This window comes from Neovison vison, chromosome 4 (assembly GCF_020171115.1).
Source record: "Neovison vison isolate M4711 chromosome 4, ASM_NN_V1, whole genome shotgun sequence".
NCBI lineage: Eukaryota > Metazoa > Chordata > Mammalia > Carnivora > Mustelidae > Neogale > Neogale vison.
In genome coordinates, this window is record NC_058094.1 from 61,295,751 (window position 1) to 61,313,073 (window position 17,323).

The 17,323-nt window shown below is 35.3% G+C and overlaps 1 protein-coding gene across 1 annotated transcript in view; it reads left to right on the top strand.

Annotated features, from left to right (window-relative positions):
- TRPA1 (transient receptor potential cation channel subfamily A member 1) overlaps positions 1-17,323 on the top strand; it is a 64,340-nt gene that overhangs the window by 17,292 nt on the left and 29,725 nt on the right. The window contains exons 4-15 of the mRNA XM_044244465.1: positions 514-621; positions 3,470-3,578; positions 3,761-3,906; positions 4,318-4,454; positions 6,683-6,731; positions 8,322-8,421; positions 9,083-9,183; positions 10,155-10,324; positions 10,410-10,574; positions 12,196-12,310; positions 13,393-13,559; positions 15,217-15,310. Of these exons, the coding sequence (XP_044100400.1) occupies positions 514-621; positions 3,470-3,578; positions 3,761-3,906; positions 4,318-4,454; positions 6,683-6,731; positions 8,322-8,421; positions 9,083-9,183; positions 10,155-10,324; positions 10,410-10,574; positions 12,196-12,310; positions 13,393-13,559; positions 15,217-15,310 (1,461 nt within the window). The remainder of the gene's footprint in view (positions 1-513; positions 622-3,469; positions 3,579-3,760; positions 3,907-4,317; positions 4,455-6,682; positions 6,732-8,321; positions 8,422-9,082; positions 9,184-10,154; positions 10,325-10,409; positions 10,575-12,195; positions 12,311-13,392; positions 13,560-15,216; positions 15,311-17,323) is intronic.

Here is a 17,323-nt window from a genome sequence, read left to right on the forward strand (position 1 = left end):
TTATTTATTTGACAGAAAACACAAGTAGGCAGAAAGGCAGGCAGAGAGAGAGGAGGAAAGCAGACTCCCTGCTGAGCAGAGAGCCCAATGTGGGGCTCGATCCCAGGACCCTGAGACCATGACCTGAGCCGAAGGCAGAGGCTTAACCCACTGAGCCATCCAGGCGCCCTGGGAGAGAGAGAATCTTAAGTAGGCTCCATGCCCACTGTGAATCTTGACACAGTGCTTGATCTCTTGACCCTGAGATCATGACCTGAACCAAAATCAAGAGTTGATTGCTTAACCAACTGAGCCACTGAGGTGCCCCAAAATCACCATTATTTAATCTTTTTGAGAAATGTATACAGTACCTACTAAGTAGATGTTTATGCCTGATTCCATGGGAGAGGGATGAAAAAAGATGAGTAAAGACATGGTCCCTAACATCCAGGAGCTTATAATCTAATGGAAGGCAAATATTCTCATTGGCAACTTGAAAGCTAACTGTTTGACCGTTATCCCCCTCTTGTGTAGGTCTTGACTGAGCACAGCAGTACAGATATTAATTTGGAAGGAGAAAATGGAAACACAGCTGTGATAATTGCATGTTCCAAAGACAACAGTGAAGCACTGCAAATCTTGGTTTGTGTTTTAACCATTTCCCCCCATTTTCTTTCCTTTCATTAGGGTAACACGGATTGTTGTTATTTATAGCAGATTTGTTGTTATTTATAGAAGATCTTCTCAGCAAAATATAAAATGCAGAAAATGTCCGGAAAAATAGTTCTGTGTGTTTCTGTATTTGTGCACACTCCTTAAATCAATCTGAGATTGTTTACAGAAGATTCACAAGAAAACATTGGAGAAAATGGGAGGAGAACCAAGTGACAAGAAAGTACAGACCGCAAAAATAAAGATGAAGCTGCTGGTCAGGCTAGACTGCAAAATACAAAGTATAGTAGATTGGATGTTAGTAAACGTGGACCATAGTTTTGACTCTGAGCTTCTGAATAGTCTGAGGAGAGATAAACACAGTCGACTGCAAACTTCCTGTTGGGCTCATGAAATAAAAGCCAAGAGACATGGACTTTCATGTTCCTAGGACTAGAAGTTGCCGCCATGGATTCTCAGAAAGGGAGCCCTATTTGTCATAATGACTGAGGTCCTTGGCCACAGCCCTAAAAGTAGGGCCAGTCCTCTCTCTGGTGGGATTTCCTGGGGTGGTCCACTGAAACTCTGGAGATGCCCATCTGAAATGACTGACTCCTACCCTACATAGTGTCCCTTCTGAGTGTGGTATTAGAATTCCAGAAAAAGCTTTCTTTCAACTATCGCTTAAGAACTTGTATGCTATTCAGACGAGGGTATATATTTTTGCTGCTTGATTTTTTTTCTCTTCGCTATCCCAGAGAGTAAGAAAATAAAAATAATTTTAGAATATCTTCCTGAATATTTAAATTTACAAATAAGTTCTAACAACTTAATTACATGTTTGGAGAAAAAATACATATTCCTATAAACTGTTATGATTGGACCAAAAAGAGGACAAAAAGTAAATGAATTAACACTTAAACCAAGAATTTAGAAAGAGAGCCTCAAATAAAATAAAAGAAAATTGTAATAAAGGAACAGCACATTTGAAAACAAATATTAATGATTTTTGGAATTATTTGACAAGTTGATTTGTTTCTTTGAAAAAGATGATACAATAGAGTTGGTATGGGGCAAGTCTAAATAAAAGAGAAAAAGATGAATTGCAAATCATGGAGGACTTTATCTGGATACAATAGGAAATATTAAGATGACAAAAGATCAGTATGAATAATCCTATTCTAAAAAATTGGAAATTCATTTTTAAATGTGTAAATAGTTAAAAGTAGTTGAAATTTAGTAATTAGCCAAAAAATTCTAATTTATATAAAGAACTATAAAAATATTAAAAATGCATTATTAAGCTCTGTAGTCAGCTAATTTTACAAGCTTTTATAGATTTTATAAGTTCTTTCAAACTTGTAAGGAAAAGGTTTTCATTTCAGGTAACTATTTTATAGCACAAGAAAAGAGTGAAAATATCCAGATTAATATTAAGAAGCAAATGTAACAATTCTAAAATTTGCCAGTTTTCCTCAAAAGAAAAATTTAGACCAATTTTACATATAAACATATAGGTGCAAAAATCTTAAAAATTCTGGCAAAATTGATTTTAATCATCAAAAGTGTACTTCATCGGCTTTATCCAGGGAATGTACAAATAGTTTAGTATCTGATTATAGCACACCAGTTGATGTGAACAGACTAAGCATATGATTATCCATTTCTTTATCTTTAAATGGATAAAAATGTATCTTTAAGGTATTCTTACAAATATGTATGGAAAATGCTACAGAAAATTGGCCAGGAACACATGAAGTTTAATTACTTTCTCTAATACAGAGAAACCTATTGAAATAATGAGATTTTTTTTAATCTCTTAAATTGGAGGAAACAAAGTTATTGATTTGATATTCAGGGTTAGAGAAATTTTGATGAATCAAAGAATTTCATTCACTGTGGGTGTGAATACTTTTTAATTCACCAATTTCAATTCTTGGAATATATTCCAAGGAGATAATTAAACCTATTATTGATATTAATGCTAGTGGTACATATATCAGAGGGAGAAAACTTGAAAAAAAGCAGAAGTTCAGTAATAGGGATTTATTGTATAAAGTTTTGTGTATCCAAAAATGCAATATGTACTTAAAAATCATATTTTTAAAGAATGTAGAACTTTTTGAACAAAATGATCACACAGTGTACACAAAATTACTTTTGAAAAGAAATAAGACAAAAACAGTTGTTTCCTAAAATGTAAACCAACACTGCTCCTCAGAAGTGAGAGTGTAGGTAATATTTGCTTCTTCACAGCTTCCTGCTTGTATAAAAAATGATAGTTGAAAATAACGGACTCAGAGATCAAGGTAACATTCTTTTAGTAGAGAATTTCTACTAATGAAAATACCTGAATTTCATTCTTTTAGTAGAGAATTTCCGTTAATGAAAATACCTGATTTTCATAGTTTAACAAGAGTGCTGGTCTTACCATTTATTAATTTTATATAAATGAGAGGAAAGGAATTTGGGAAATATCACTTTATTTATGTATTGAACATAGATATAGGAGAGGTCATGGTAATGTTTTAAAACACTTCATTAATTTCATTGAAAAATGTGTTGACTTTAGTTGGAGTATCAAGATTGATATTTTTGTGTCTACATTGTTACTTCATCTTTAGAAAATACAAAGTATCTCTAGTTCATAATCCTAGTCTCCTTCCACAATTACCTCCTTCCCTAGATTTCCTGTCCTATGAACCTTTTCTATATAGTGTTACCTAGGCACAGAATAATGAAATGACCTAAGAGTGGCAATTAATTCTTGTTTATCCTTGTGATTTGGGTTTTCGCTTGGATCAGTTGACTTTTTTTTTTCTCCTTTCTTTTCTTCCAGTTAAATAAAGGAGCTCAGCCATGTAAATCAAATAAATGGGGATGTTTCCCTATTCACCAGGCTGCGTTCTCAGGTGCCAAAAAATGCATGGAAATAATATTAAAGTTTGGTAAGTAGAAGTTTTCATACATTATGTACTATAAAGAAGCCTGTTGTACTCAATGCTATTAATTTGAAAAAATATTTAATAGAGTTTACATAGAGGCTTTTATATAAGTCTAAATATCCCTTTTTTAAAAATATCCTTGTATTTATAATGTTTGTTCTTTTGAATTCTATTTTCCTCTGAAGGTGAAGAACATGGATATAGTAGACAGTCTCACATTAATTTTGTGAATAATGGGAAATCTAGCCCCCTGCACATGGCTGTTCAAAGTGGTGACTTGGAGATGATTAAAATGTGCTTGGACAACGGTGCACAGTTGGAACTGATGGAAGTAATTGTTCATGTTCTACATGCTGCTTTTATTTAGGGTTGTCGTAAATTAGTCTCCAGAATGCTTTATTGCTCTTTTACAGTTAATTTAGGTTGCAGCAGGCATCATTTTTTGCTGTTCAGATAGAAGCAGAACAAGAGAATATCACATTTCAACCTAGCCAAAGAATTCTGAGAGCTACCCACAACACTTTCAAACACAAATATGGGCGGATAATGATACTGATAATGATAGTAGAGGTACTGTCAGAGCTGTCAAAAGCCCTCAGATTTCAAGGAAGAATTGTTCACTGTGAATCTTATATTAATACTTGATTTTGTTGATCTAGGAAGAAAAAACTCACAGCTGAATTTAGGTTATATCCTTAAGTTTGGACTTAAATATTGGTTCTGATATTAAAACTCTTTGCAGAATGGGAAGTGCACACCCCTTCATTTTGCTGCCACCCAGGGAGCCACTGAGATTGTTAAGCTGATGATATCCTCTTATTCTGGTAGCAGCGATATCGTCAACGCAGTGGATGGAAATCATGAGACACTCCTTCACAGGCAAGTTTCCTGCCTATCATTGGGTGTACACGTTTTTAGTCTGCATGTGTTAAAGTGTACCCTCCAAGAAAAAGTTAGCACTCATAGTAGCGGAAATTCTATCATTTAAAAGAAAAGAACAGAGATAAAGATCCTATGTTTCAAATGGAATCTCTGTGTTCCTCTGGAATTAGAGTGTTAAATAGATTTTCTAAGAATAAAGTCTCCAGTGGCATGTTCTGGATTGTTTCTTAGGCCAGTGAATATAGGCTCAAGACTAATCTTTTATATGCTCCGGATAGCAACATACATGCTTTTCTAAGCCTTTTCTTATTTGTTTCAATTCCTTATGTGTGTCTTTTCCTTATTTTTAGTGGAGATAATGGAGCAGATCCATCTGGATGTTCCACTGTTCCTAACCCTTTCCACTCACCCTCATAGTTATAAATATTTTCAAAACAGTTTTTAGGAGATGGTGGCCAAGCTCCAAATAAGATGAGAGTTTAACAGAAATACACATCAGAGAAAAAAAGCATCTGAAACTGTAGGCTTGCTAGATGCAAAGGCAGAAAGCAGGCAGTATGGACTGAGAAGGGAAAACAAGGAGTAAATACTTCCTGAGTGAGTGAAAGAAGTAGCTGAAGTGAGCCTTCCCTCTCTCTGTCCCTGACTCTCTCTCTCACACACACACACAAACTGGCATTTGTGAATAAAAGGTTGGTGATATGAAAATGGCTATTAAATCAGAACAAAAACAATTGATTAACCTCCAGACTGGAGATTCTCAAACACCCATGTATTAGTATCAGGGCAGTAATTTATAAACTCCCAGCTTCTTTGGAATGGTCTCGGGAACTTTTTAAAACGCTATAAACTATTTCCAGGTTTAAGCCAATTTAGAAACCCAGTGATCAGGGTGTAAATAAAATGTGTCCATTTGGGTCACAGCTTTAATGTACAAGTACGCATAAGAAGGAATTATTTTAGAAAAATAAATCATTCAGCTGACCTGTAAGTGTCCTCAACCTGGTGACTACTTTAGCTGGACATACTCAACTTGGATTGGCTGTAGATTTCTTGCATCCATTCAGTCCAATTTTGATTAACCTAATACTGATCTATAATCCTGGAATGTCCTTTTAATAGCCAGTGACATTTGGAGTTTATGTTGAGCTTCAAAGTGAAGTTTGCTCTTTGGGCTAGAATTCTTTTAGTTATCATAGTGCAAAGACCCCAGTTCCTTGTTATGACTGAAACAGTGAACTTTGGAGGAAGGGGAATAGGGTGCCAGCCCTACCTGGCTGTGTAATATTTGGCAAGTCATTAACCTCTCCCAGCCTCAATGTTAAGATCTACTGAGAATCTGCATTGGTAATGGACCTCTCCCAGGTGGTGCCAGCGCTGGTCTGCAGTCCACAGTTTGAGCAAAACTCTAGACTGGGGAGATAGAAGAACAAGTCAAATGGGGCCTTAATGTTGTTATTCATTTTCTACAGTTGCTAAACATATTTAATGTAATTTAAATGTAATACAACCTCTTGTGAATTTGGGGTGAAAATTGACAAGCCAGTTCTAAAATTTATATACAAAGTCTAAATAGCTGAGATCATCTTAAATAGGAACAAAGAAAGAAGATTTGCAATAGGAAACAAAATTTTCAGTCATTAGTATTAATATTTATTACAGAGATGCTGTAATGTAGATTGAAAGTTTTTACTTGCTTTATTAATATTATCCTTATGACTGGTTGTGAGATAATACCAAAGTGACTTCAGTGTTCCCCACAATTTGTTTTTGGCTTCATAAAACCTTAGGAAAATAATGCTGCCTTTTAACTTTTGGCAAAGAGGGCATTTTGAACACTGCCAGTGAATTTTAGGTGCATCTTGTATGCAACTGTTTTTATTCCCCATGATCATGGAGATAACAACCAGTTCCTCTGTCTTGTTTTCAGCTCTTAGGACAGCTGTTACTATTCACTTAACATCTTCATGGTGATTTTACAAGGAGAAAATCATTTTACTAAAAGATGAGGAGGGAAATCTTGTGATGTATTTGAACTTTCTCTGTTCTTTGACTTTGAAAATATTATCCTCATCACAGTCAGTTATACATTTTGGAAGGTTATTGATTGCCTAGCATTTCATTATGTTGTTAAATGATCATTTTAATTGACCTTTAAAGTGCAGTATAGTAGCTTTATTTTCTCTATCAGTAGTCCCTTAATATGCGTGTCACTCTCTTTGCAGAGCCTCACTATTTGATCACCATGAACTGGCAGACTACTTAATTTCAGTGGTAACTATTCCATAGAAAGTTTTTTATTTTATTACTATTTTCAGTTGAACAATCATATAATTAAATAATACAAATGTTCAAATAAGCCGAACTTTAATTTGTTGCTTCTCAGCAAAAAAGTTTACAAAAAGATGACTGACACATTTACAAATAGGCTGTATTGTGTATGAATACATTCCTGACCAGATGTCATTGCCTTGTATTTGGTCAGAAGTACCAAAGTGTACTTTTGATACCTGGATCCATGTTTTTAGTGTTGGGGGTTGGTGAGTACATGGCAAGGACAGTTCTGTGAACCAGTCCTAGAAGAGGGTTAGGCTTCGCAACTCTGATGACTCTTCCATGCGCAACAAGCTTTCCAGGTGGAAGCAGGATGGGCAGCAGGAGTCGCCTCCACCATTCACTGTAAGCTTCTACCCCAGCTGCCTCAGTGCCATCTTTCAAACAAGGAAAAACTGAGAAATTAAAAATACTGTCTAAAGTCTGCCACAAGTGAAAGCACACTGTCTTTTTCATTCTGAGAAGGGTACTTACTCAGTTGGCTTTTGAGTTAAATTTTAACAAGTCGTTTACACAAACGAATATATGATGTATTTATTGAAGCCCCACTGTATCAGCAAAAGTGTAATCCTATTTGTAGTGTTTGTTGTGGGTTTGTTGTGAATAGCTACTATTGAAATTGTGATATTTACATAGAGGAATCCTGGAAAGATTCATTATATGCCGTAGTTTTGTCATGCATGGTTTCCTATAAATGCAGCCATGTCACCTGGCAACCTCACTAACCAACATGAGATTTTCAAAGGGGCTGCTGGTGCTATCATTCGTCTGTACTTGCTGGGTCCCCACCCCCCCCAAACAGGGAACTAGCCACAGCTGGAGCTTAAGTTATTTTTATTATCCTGTCCAAAAGATCAAATTCTTTCCATGAACTTTTTTAAGCCCTGTTTCTGGTCATGTAAAGTATTAGAATTAACACATCATGGTAAATACTGACTTAGTCATTTAAAATATCTGTGACTTTTAAATATAAATTGTCTCAAATATTTGGCTAAAATTTCACTGTAGGATCTGAATTAGTTCAGTTCAGTTGTTTCAGTTCATCTATTTCAGATGAAATGGATTTTTTAAAAAAGTGAACAACTACTTATGAATGTTTTAAAAATCACATATGCAATAAATTTGGAAGATATATCATGGATATATCATGGATATTTAAAAGTATTTTCTTACATTGAGAACTAAACTGTTGCTATAGGTGGGAGGATTTTATTTTTATGATTTAGTAACATTTTTACTAACATTAACATTGATGTTACTTAGAGTAACATTGATCTGTCGCCAGATGTCAATCAAAAGGTTAACATGTGAGGATAATTTTTGTTGTTAAAACTGTAAAAGAATGTCTTGATTTCTGATGTTACAACATAAGAATTAGAGGGAAATTCTAAGTAGTTCTGTAGTTAGTCATGTACTTGAGTGCTAGCCCTATAATGGTTACTCTATTTTAATGAATTAACATCACTTGCTGATTGCAGTGTAAGCTAATTTGTTCATAAACTCTTTGTTGAATAACTTGTTTTATTTTAGGGAGCAGATATTAATAGCACCGATTCGGAAGGACGTTCTCCACTTATATTAGCAACTGCCTCTGCATCTTGGAATATTGTAAATTTGCTACTCTCTAAAGGTACCATGAGGGGCCAATCCAAGCTTTTAGAACTACTACTCAATTTAATATTAAACATTTATTGGTCATTTATTGTGTACCATGTTTTGGGCCAGATGCTGTGAATACAAAGATATAGAGAATAATTTCCCTGTTTGGAATAATTTTCAGTCCAGTAAAGGTGTGATATTTTTTAAAAGAAAATTTCGGAATAACAATAGACAACATTTATAAAGTAAGAATTTTATTACAGGCACACTCATGAACATTTTAACTACATTCTCTCAATTATTAATCCTGTGGTGTGGATGCTTTGACTGTCCCCATTGTAGGTACTAACCCGATGTGAAGATTACAGAGTGGAGAGCTACTGTCCTTTTTTCTTGATATCTAATCTCTCCATCTTTATATTTTATGCTTTAAAAGCTAAGCTATCATATATTAATTGACATAACAAATCATCTAGTCTCTATTGCCTCTACACACACACACTCACACACACAAACACCTAGGTAAACCAATTTTAAATACAGTTTTGTTATCTAAATAAAGTTTCCTGTAAGTTAATGTTTGACAAAGTTTTAAGTAAATAAAAAACTTTTGTTTTCTTAAATTGAAAATCTGCCATAGGTCATGCTTCAAATAAATAAGTAGAAATTATATTTATATTGTGTTTTCTTAGGTGCCCGTGTAGACATAAAAGATCATCTTGGACGTAATTTTTTGCATTTGACGGTACAGCAGCCTCATGGATTAAAAAATCTGCAACCTGAGTTTATGCAGGTAATATATATATATGTGAATTTCCATAACTGAGTTGGGTTCGATGAAGAATACAATAATTTTGCTTATTATGATTTTTATTGTTATGAAGTCTGACTCTGGAATTTAAAAATTATTTTAAAATAAAGATGCCATATTTGAACACATGATGATTATGATAATACATTTCATTGGTATTGAATTTTCCAAGTTACAAGCAGTTCCCATATATCCCCATCTATAATAAGTCAGCTTTCCTTCATTCTTTTAACCATTATGAATTGCTTATCAGTGGAAAAGCCAGGTGCATGAGTCAATTAGCAGTATTTCATCATCAGTTAAGAAAAATTTATATGTATTTGATTTGACAGGTTGAAATGTTATCTCCATATTTATATTCACCAGCACATACTGAGTGACTATGAGATATATCTGAAGTTCATCATATTTTTGTAATAAGTAGATTTTCATATTGTCAAAGTCTTTAACAAAGAATAAAAATACTTTTATTTGAACATTTTAAACAAAAATAATTTATTGATTGGATGAAGTGCTCATTTTGTATTCACTTTTTATTTCATAGTCATATAAAAATAAAGTAAATCTAGTTTCAGCATCTTATCCCTTTTGCCTAACAGAACACATTAGCATTAAGCTCTTAAGTGTTATTTGGGGGAAGAATGTAAAAGGAGGGCTGAAAGGGGTGGCCTTTAGCAAACACATTTAGAAAATACTCAGTTGAACAGTTAGGTACATTTTTTATCCTTAGGATTTTTCAGAGCCCTTAATACAGTAATATACATTTTAGGGAGGCAGAGCATATACCATTATCCATATTTATTTTACTCTAGTACCTTTAAGTTACTATATTTTTGTCCTCAAGGTACACATATTGATCCTTATTGGGAAATACTGTCCTACAGAATAATTTGAAAAATAGTATATTAGCATGAAAACAAAACTATATTTAGAATATTTGTTTTTTTCCATAGATGCAGCATATTAAACAACTGGTAATGGATGAAGATGATGACGGGTGTACCCCTCTACATTATGCGTGTAGACATGGGATTCCTGTCTCTGTAAATAACCTACTTGACTTTAATGTGTCCATTCATTCCAAAAGTAAAGATAAGAAATCACCCTTACATTTTGCAGCCAGGTAAGGGTCAGTTTATACAATATATGAGCATGTTTTCTTTCTGTTTAATATTTGCTTTGAGAACATGAAACCTAATTTTTTCAAGTTATGGGCGAATCAAAACTTGTCAGAGGCTTCTGCAAGACATGAGTGACACGAGGCTTTTGAATGAAGGTGACCTTCATGGAATGACACCTCTGCACCTAGCCGCAAAAAATGGGCATGATAAAGTAGTTCAACTTCTTCTGAAAAAAGGTGCATTATTTCTCAGGTAAGGATATGTCATCAAAATATTTATATATTCTTTTTAATTGGCCATATTCTGGCTGTTTTTCTATGTTATTTTTTAATTATGATAGCTGATTTTCTCACAAAGTACTTTTATCCATCTTACTTAATCCTCAAAACATATATGACTTCTCAAATATTGAAAGGTACATCGGTATTATTTCTGATTGACAGACAAAGATGTCATAATTTATAAAGTTGAAAACTTCATTTGAGGTCACAGAATAAGTGGCTTTGTGGAAAGTAGTTCTCAGAACCTTTTAAATACAGCTCTTGATATTTGGCTTTATCATGCTACCATCCCTTTATACAGATACATGTGCACACACACCCCATACAAATTCAGACTTTTTCATTCAGTCTGATGGACGATGAACATGAAAAGCTCCTTTTGTGTTGCAACACCAGACGTTAAGAATTCCTAAATTTCATTATACTTATAGGAAGTCTAACAAAAAGATCAAAGACAAAATAATTAAGCATTAAAAAATGTAGTATAATTAAATGACATCTTTGTAAAAAGAAAAGTTCTATAGAAGTTTGGTGAGCTATTTTCTAATTTTACAGCAGGGAGGCAAAGAGCTTAATAGGCTAAGTTCAAAAGTGCATTTATTATTATTTTTTTAATCAGAGCACCGGTCATGCAAAGTAGGGCTGCAGCTGCAAAAGGAATGCTCTGCTCAGTTCCCTCCTACCTCCAAGGGGCCACCAGGCAGTGGACATGCAAAGGGGATACCAAATGGATCTAGGCCAGAAATTTGTTGCTTAATGACATCATAATAACTGAAATGACAATGTGGACTTTGTACCTTAAAGTAATTGCTCACCAGCACTGAAATTAAATTCTGCCAGGATCTCATTTTTTTTTTTCATCTCTAATTTGGAAAAATGACAGGCCTTCATTGTATTTATATCTTGAACTTCTGTTAGAAACAACAAACATTTTCTAAAGGGATTAAAAAAGCATCTTTGAGAGCACAAGAGGAATGCTCTCTTCAGACCTGAACACTTAGAAGAATAAGGAGCATTAAGCTAAGCATCTTAAGGTGATATTATTATTATGATTATTAGCAATACCTAGTGGCCATGAAGACTAATACTACCATCATGGAATTTTTTTAAAGAATTTATTTTTAAGTAATCTGTACACCCACCATGGGGCTTGAATTCACAACCCCGAAATCAGGAGACATGTGCTCTACTGACTGAGCCAGCCAGGTACCAACCACCCCCATCATGGAAAATTTTTGATGTGATAGTTGATGAAAGAATAAAACCAGATTCAAGATAGTGTGTATAAGTACATTACAGCCTTGAAAAAAATATGAACAGCACAGACATGCTAACTCTAGTTTTACCTACCTCCAGATGTTTATGTGCTTTTATATGTTAATCTGCTAAATTAAAAAGTGTGTATGAATCACATTCTAGAAAGGTTATTTAAGACCATGAAGCTTGAAATTAGCTCATTTGTTAGAAATATGTAATATTTAGATGCTAGAACTTAGACAGGCTTTTTTGTTGTCACCTTTCCAGTGGGTAGCATCCTTTCCCATGATTCACCTGTGAAGTGAATGCACAGTTTTTTCTTAACTCTTTCACAGTGACCACAATGGCTGGACTGCTTTGCATCATGCTTCCTTAGGCGGGTACACTCAGACCATGAAGGTCATTCTTGACACTAACTTGAAGTGCACAGATCAGCTAGATGAAGAAGGGGTAAGTACTGTGCTCCTCATACCTGCCCAATGTCTTGGCGTAGGAGAAACTTCCAAAATTACAAGAAAGCTGCCTTCTTAGCCACTCTCTTTCTTTCCTTTCTGCATTCATACTCTTTTTCGGGTTCTTACTCTGCAGGGGGAAAAGAATAAGAATGCCAACGGGGTGGATGCATGTTGAGAACACCTCTTAAGTCTCACGGAGACTCCACAGGCCCATGTAGATCGATGAAAAAATTTTCACTACTCCCCGGTGAACCAAGAAAAATGAAGTCAGGGATAGGTCTTCATAAAACTAAGTGTATTGGATTTGAAGGACTATTGTTTATTCTGCTATGAAGTTCTCCTTCTTTTTATGGAGTGTATTAAATAAGTGCACATTCTTTCATGAAATGATAGAGAGTTTTCACTGCTTTTCAAAATGTCTCTATGGGGCAAAATTAAAGACTGGCAACCTTCTAGCTATATCTCATTTTTTTTTTTTTTAAATTTCACAAGCCTGTGAAAACCCCAAATCTGGAAATTATTGCTCTAAGATCATAAATCTCTTGGAAGTATACTGTGGTCACTCCAGTATCCTTACCCTGAAAATTTGTCATTTATCCTGTGGAATCATCCCACTGCACAAAGAGAGTATGTAATTCCATATATACACACACACAGCACCCCTTCCCTACCACACACACACACACACACACACACACACACAAAATGTTCAAACTATAAACTCATTATGCAAAGCCTGATTCTGAACACTGGCTTTAAATTTCATGTATTATGGTATTAAATAGTTAAGTTGTTAAATAATTTATTTTAAGCAGTTCAACAATGAAAGCAGAAAAATAGCCAGAGGATGACCAGCCATTGTTACTGGATTTTCTTTGTTCTAGTTTTCCTTTTTTTAAGATTTTATTTATTTGACAGAGCAAGAGAGGGATTATAAGCATGGGGAGTGGGAGAGGGAGAAGGAAGCCTGATGCAGGACTTGATCTCAGGACCCTGGGATCATGACCTGAACTGAAAGCAGATGCTTAACAACTGAACCACCCAGGCACCCCAGCTGTGTTCTATTTTTTCTAAAAGAACACTGCGCTTCACTTTGCTGCAAGGGAAGGCCATGCCAAAGCCGTTGCACTTCTTCTGAGCTACGATGCTGACATCGTCCTGAACAAGCAGCAGGCCTCCTTTTTGCATGTTGCAATTCACAATAAGAGGAAGGAGGTGGTTCTTACGACCATCAAGAACAAAAGGTATGCTGTCTTCCTATCCCATTGTCATTTAGTGTCCTCTGGGCACATGGGATGATAACACAACCTGAGAGGAAATAGGAAAAGAGTAAGTTTCAGCTATTAACATTCCTTAAACAGCAATTGTTTACATAAAATTTTTAATTAACTCTTTGGGTAGCAACAGACATGTTACTTAACCTCTCTGGCTTTTGGTTTTCATCTGTAAATTCTGGGAGCATAGATCACCTTCATAACACCCATGTAAGACTCATGGGGTTCAGGCATGTGTAGTTTTGTCTTTGTCTACCACACTCTGCCCTGATCTCCATGAATTTGCCCAACACTCTTTTACCAAAAGAAATGTCGAAACTGGATGTTGGTGAAAATAATCTCCAGGGAAATTATCATATGGTTTCACTTATTTGTGGAGCATAAGAAATAACACGGAGGACATGGGGAGATGGAGAGAAGAGAGTTGGGGGAAATTGGAGGGGGAGACGAACCATGAGAGACTATGGACTCTGAAAATCAATCTGAGAGTTTTGGAGGGGCTGGGGGTGAGAGGTTGGGTGAGCCTGGTGGTGGGTATTGTGGAGGGCACGTTTTGCATGGAACACTGGATGTGGTACATAAACAATGAATTCTGGAACACTGAAAAGAAATTAAAAAAATAAATAAAAATTAAAATAATAATCTCCAGGGCATACCCATGCTGTTACAAGGCCATCTACTGGAATTTCCCTTAACACAGGATCTTTTGTGGTTGTGGATTTTTAAACCATCCTCTATGAAGTTTTAATGATGAAGTTGGAGGGTCGTCTGTTCTACTTTTCATACATAAACTTTTTGTATAATCACAGGTATGCTCAAGGGCCCAGTATCACCCAGTCACGAACACAGAGATGAACCTTGTCCTATTCAAGACAGATCAAGCCTGTATTTTGATCTCAAGTTCCTCCTGCTGATCACTTCTTTGAAACACTAGTCACTGCAAATGTAAAACTGGAAGTTTTCTACTGATTATGTAGATATTCTAGATGGGTTTTACTGATAAGGTTAACAGAAAATTTGGGTACTTTTTAAAAGTAGTCTCTTAAGACCTAGATCAGATCTCAGAGGAAAATGTCTCTACTTCTTGTTGGGGATTTATTTCCCTCTTGTGATCATAAGTATCTTCTTACTCTGTCCAACTGGATGGTGTTGAAGAAAGGAGCAGGCTATGCAATCTCCTGGCAGAATCCATGCTTATTAATGTACTTGACACATGTTTTGTAGTTTAATGCAACACATGATTATGTACATGGATTGAATGTTAACTATCATGTGCCCACTGTGTTGCTATTGTATTTACATGACTATGAATCTCTCTACCCAACAAGACGAGGATGATTTCAGGATGAGAAGAAGATAAAAGCTTACCTTCTGTAGAAGGCATTTAGAGAACGAGAACAGTGATTATAACTGCCATCCTGGAGTTTGTCTACATTTCTAATTTCCATTAATGAACAAAGATCCTATTAATGGATTGATCTTGATTCACATACTGGTTTCACTAGAACAAATTCAGGTTTCTTCTAAAGTTATAATCTTGAATATCAGCTGGTAGCTTTGCTGTATCAAACAGAAAGATTAAGACTTGTGTTTGTATTATTATTATCACCACTGTTATTTTTTACAGATGGGAAGAATGCCTTAAGGTTTTTAGTCATTATTCTCCAAGCAATAAATGTCCAGTCATGGAAATGGTAGAATACCTCCCTGAATGCATGAAAGTAAGCTGTCTAGACAGAACTGCTTCTGGGTAGATGCTTGACATATAATATAATATAATATAATATAATATAATATAATATAATATAATATATAAGGATTTATTATTGTGATTATTGTTGTAATCACAATGTAAATAATAGTAATTTTCATTTTTAAAGTAGTTTATTGTTTCCCATAGGCTATCAATCAGGGAAGTTAGCCAACAATTATTTAATAAGGACCTACTTAGATTAAAGGATGCTGTTAGTTGTTGTGTGGAATCTAGGAAAATATAGTCAGGAGATTTTTTTATTCAAATAATCCAAATCTAGAACAAAGACCACTAATTGTCGTTGCTGGCTGAATAAAGTCTCTAGCTGGTTTTTCTGGGGGCATGCATGTTATCGTCTCAAAGCTACAGTAGTTGGTAACATTTAAAACCAGGCTACTTAAGGATCCAGATATCTGGCTTCCTGTAAAAATCAGAAGGTCTGGTGACTGGGCCTCCTCCCCATGAGGAAGGAACTGCTGGGCTGGTAGCAGCTGCTTCCTTTAGATGGGGCAAACACTGCTCCCATTGCAAACACTTTTCCTTTTATATACTCTGTCTAATGCCTCCTATTTGTTGCCATATGTTGTCATTCTGGTGCAACAGCTCTCCTAGCAGTAGAGAGAGATTTCTCTGTATTTGCCTCTACCCAAACTGTGAAGACAAAAGCCAGCTCAGGAAGAGCCAACATTTCAGAAACAGTGGGAAAGAGCTTTTAAGGCTGGTACAGTTTATTCATTTACACTACCTGCCTGGTCTCTAAGGACCTCCAAATGTGTGCTTCTCTGCTGGATTAAACATATACCCAGCATGTGACTGGACTCCGACAAGACAAACACTCATGAACTGTTGAGGATGTGAGTGTTTAAGGAACTAGAAGGGAGACCTCCTTGGGAAGTTAGAGGTTTGAAGATTGGGATAGATATAGAATAATCAAAAGAAGAGGAAGGATGTCGAGTGTCATTCATAGGGAAAAATATATTCAAATCCTGGAGGAGGCAATGAGACATTGAGACACAGGAGACATAGGGCCCGGTTCAGAGCCTGATGGTCCTGGGATTTAGTCCTGGCTCTGCCTCTTGCTGTGCTGCTTTAGGCAAGTCATTTCACCTCTCTGGACTTCATTTTTGCTTGCTTGCTTGCTTTTTTTAATTTTTAAAATATTTTATTTATTTATCTGAGAGACAGAGTAGGAGCAGGCAGAGAGGCAAACGGAGAGGGCGAAGCCGACTCCCAGTTGAGCAGAGAGCCTGATGACGCAATGATGCAGAGCCAGGAGCCCTGGATCCTGACCTGAGCTGAAGGCAGTTGCTTAACTGACTGAGCCACTAGGCACCCCCGTTTTCTGCTTTCTTTACCTCTAAAAAAGTATTGCTGATACTGATCTTGCGAAGTGATTTAAAAAATTAGAGGTAAAACATACGAAGTATTCAGAATGGTGCTTGGTGTATATTCTACATCCTACTATTTTTATACTGCTTCTGTGGTTGTTAGTACTACAGCTACTCAGACTTACTGTTTTTATTTATTCAGTAAGCATGTGGTATGTGCTAAGTGCTTCAGATACATTTTTTTCTTTACAATACCTAATAAGAAACTGGAGCTAGTCCAGTCCATAAATTATCATTTCAGGTGCTTAAATTTCATCAAAGGGAACATAAAAATTCAGAATTTAAAATGGTCTTGGAATTTCTTACTTAGTAATTCCAGTTGTTGTAATCTGTCCTAATGAATAATCATAGGTACAGACAGATTTATATACAGTAATGTGTTCTGCTATGTTACTAATAATAGTAAAAAAAATGTAAGAAATAGTCACATGTGGAAAACATAGGATAGAACTGAAGAAATTATACTAAAATATTAAGAATTATCACAATTGTAGATTATTAGTTTTTTCTTTTTTACACTACTGTATATTTTATTTAAAGTTTTTTAAAGTTTTTTAAATTTAAAAAAAATTTTTTTTTAAGATTTTTATTTA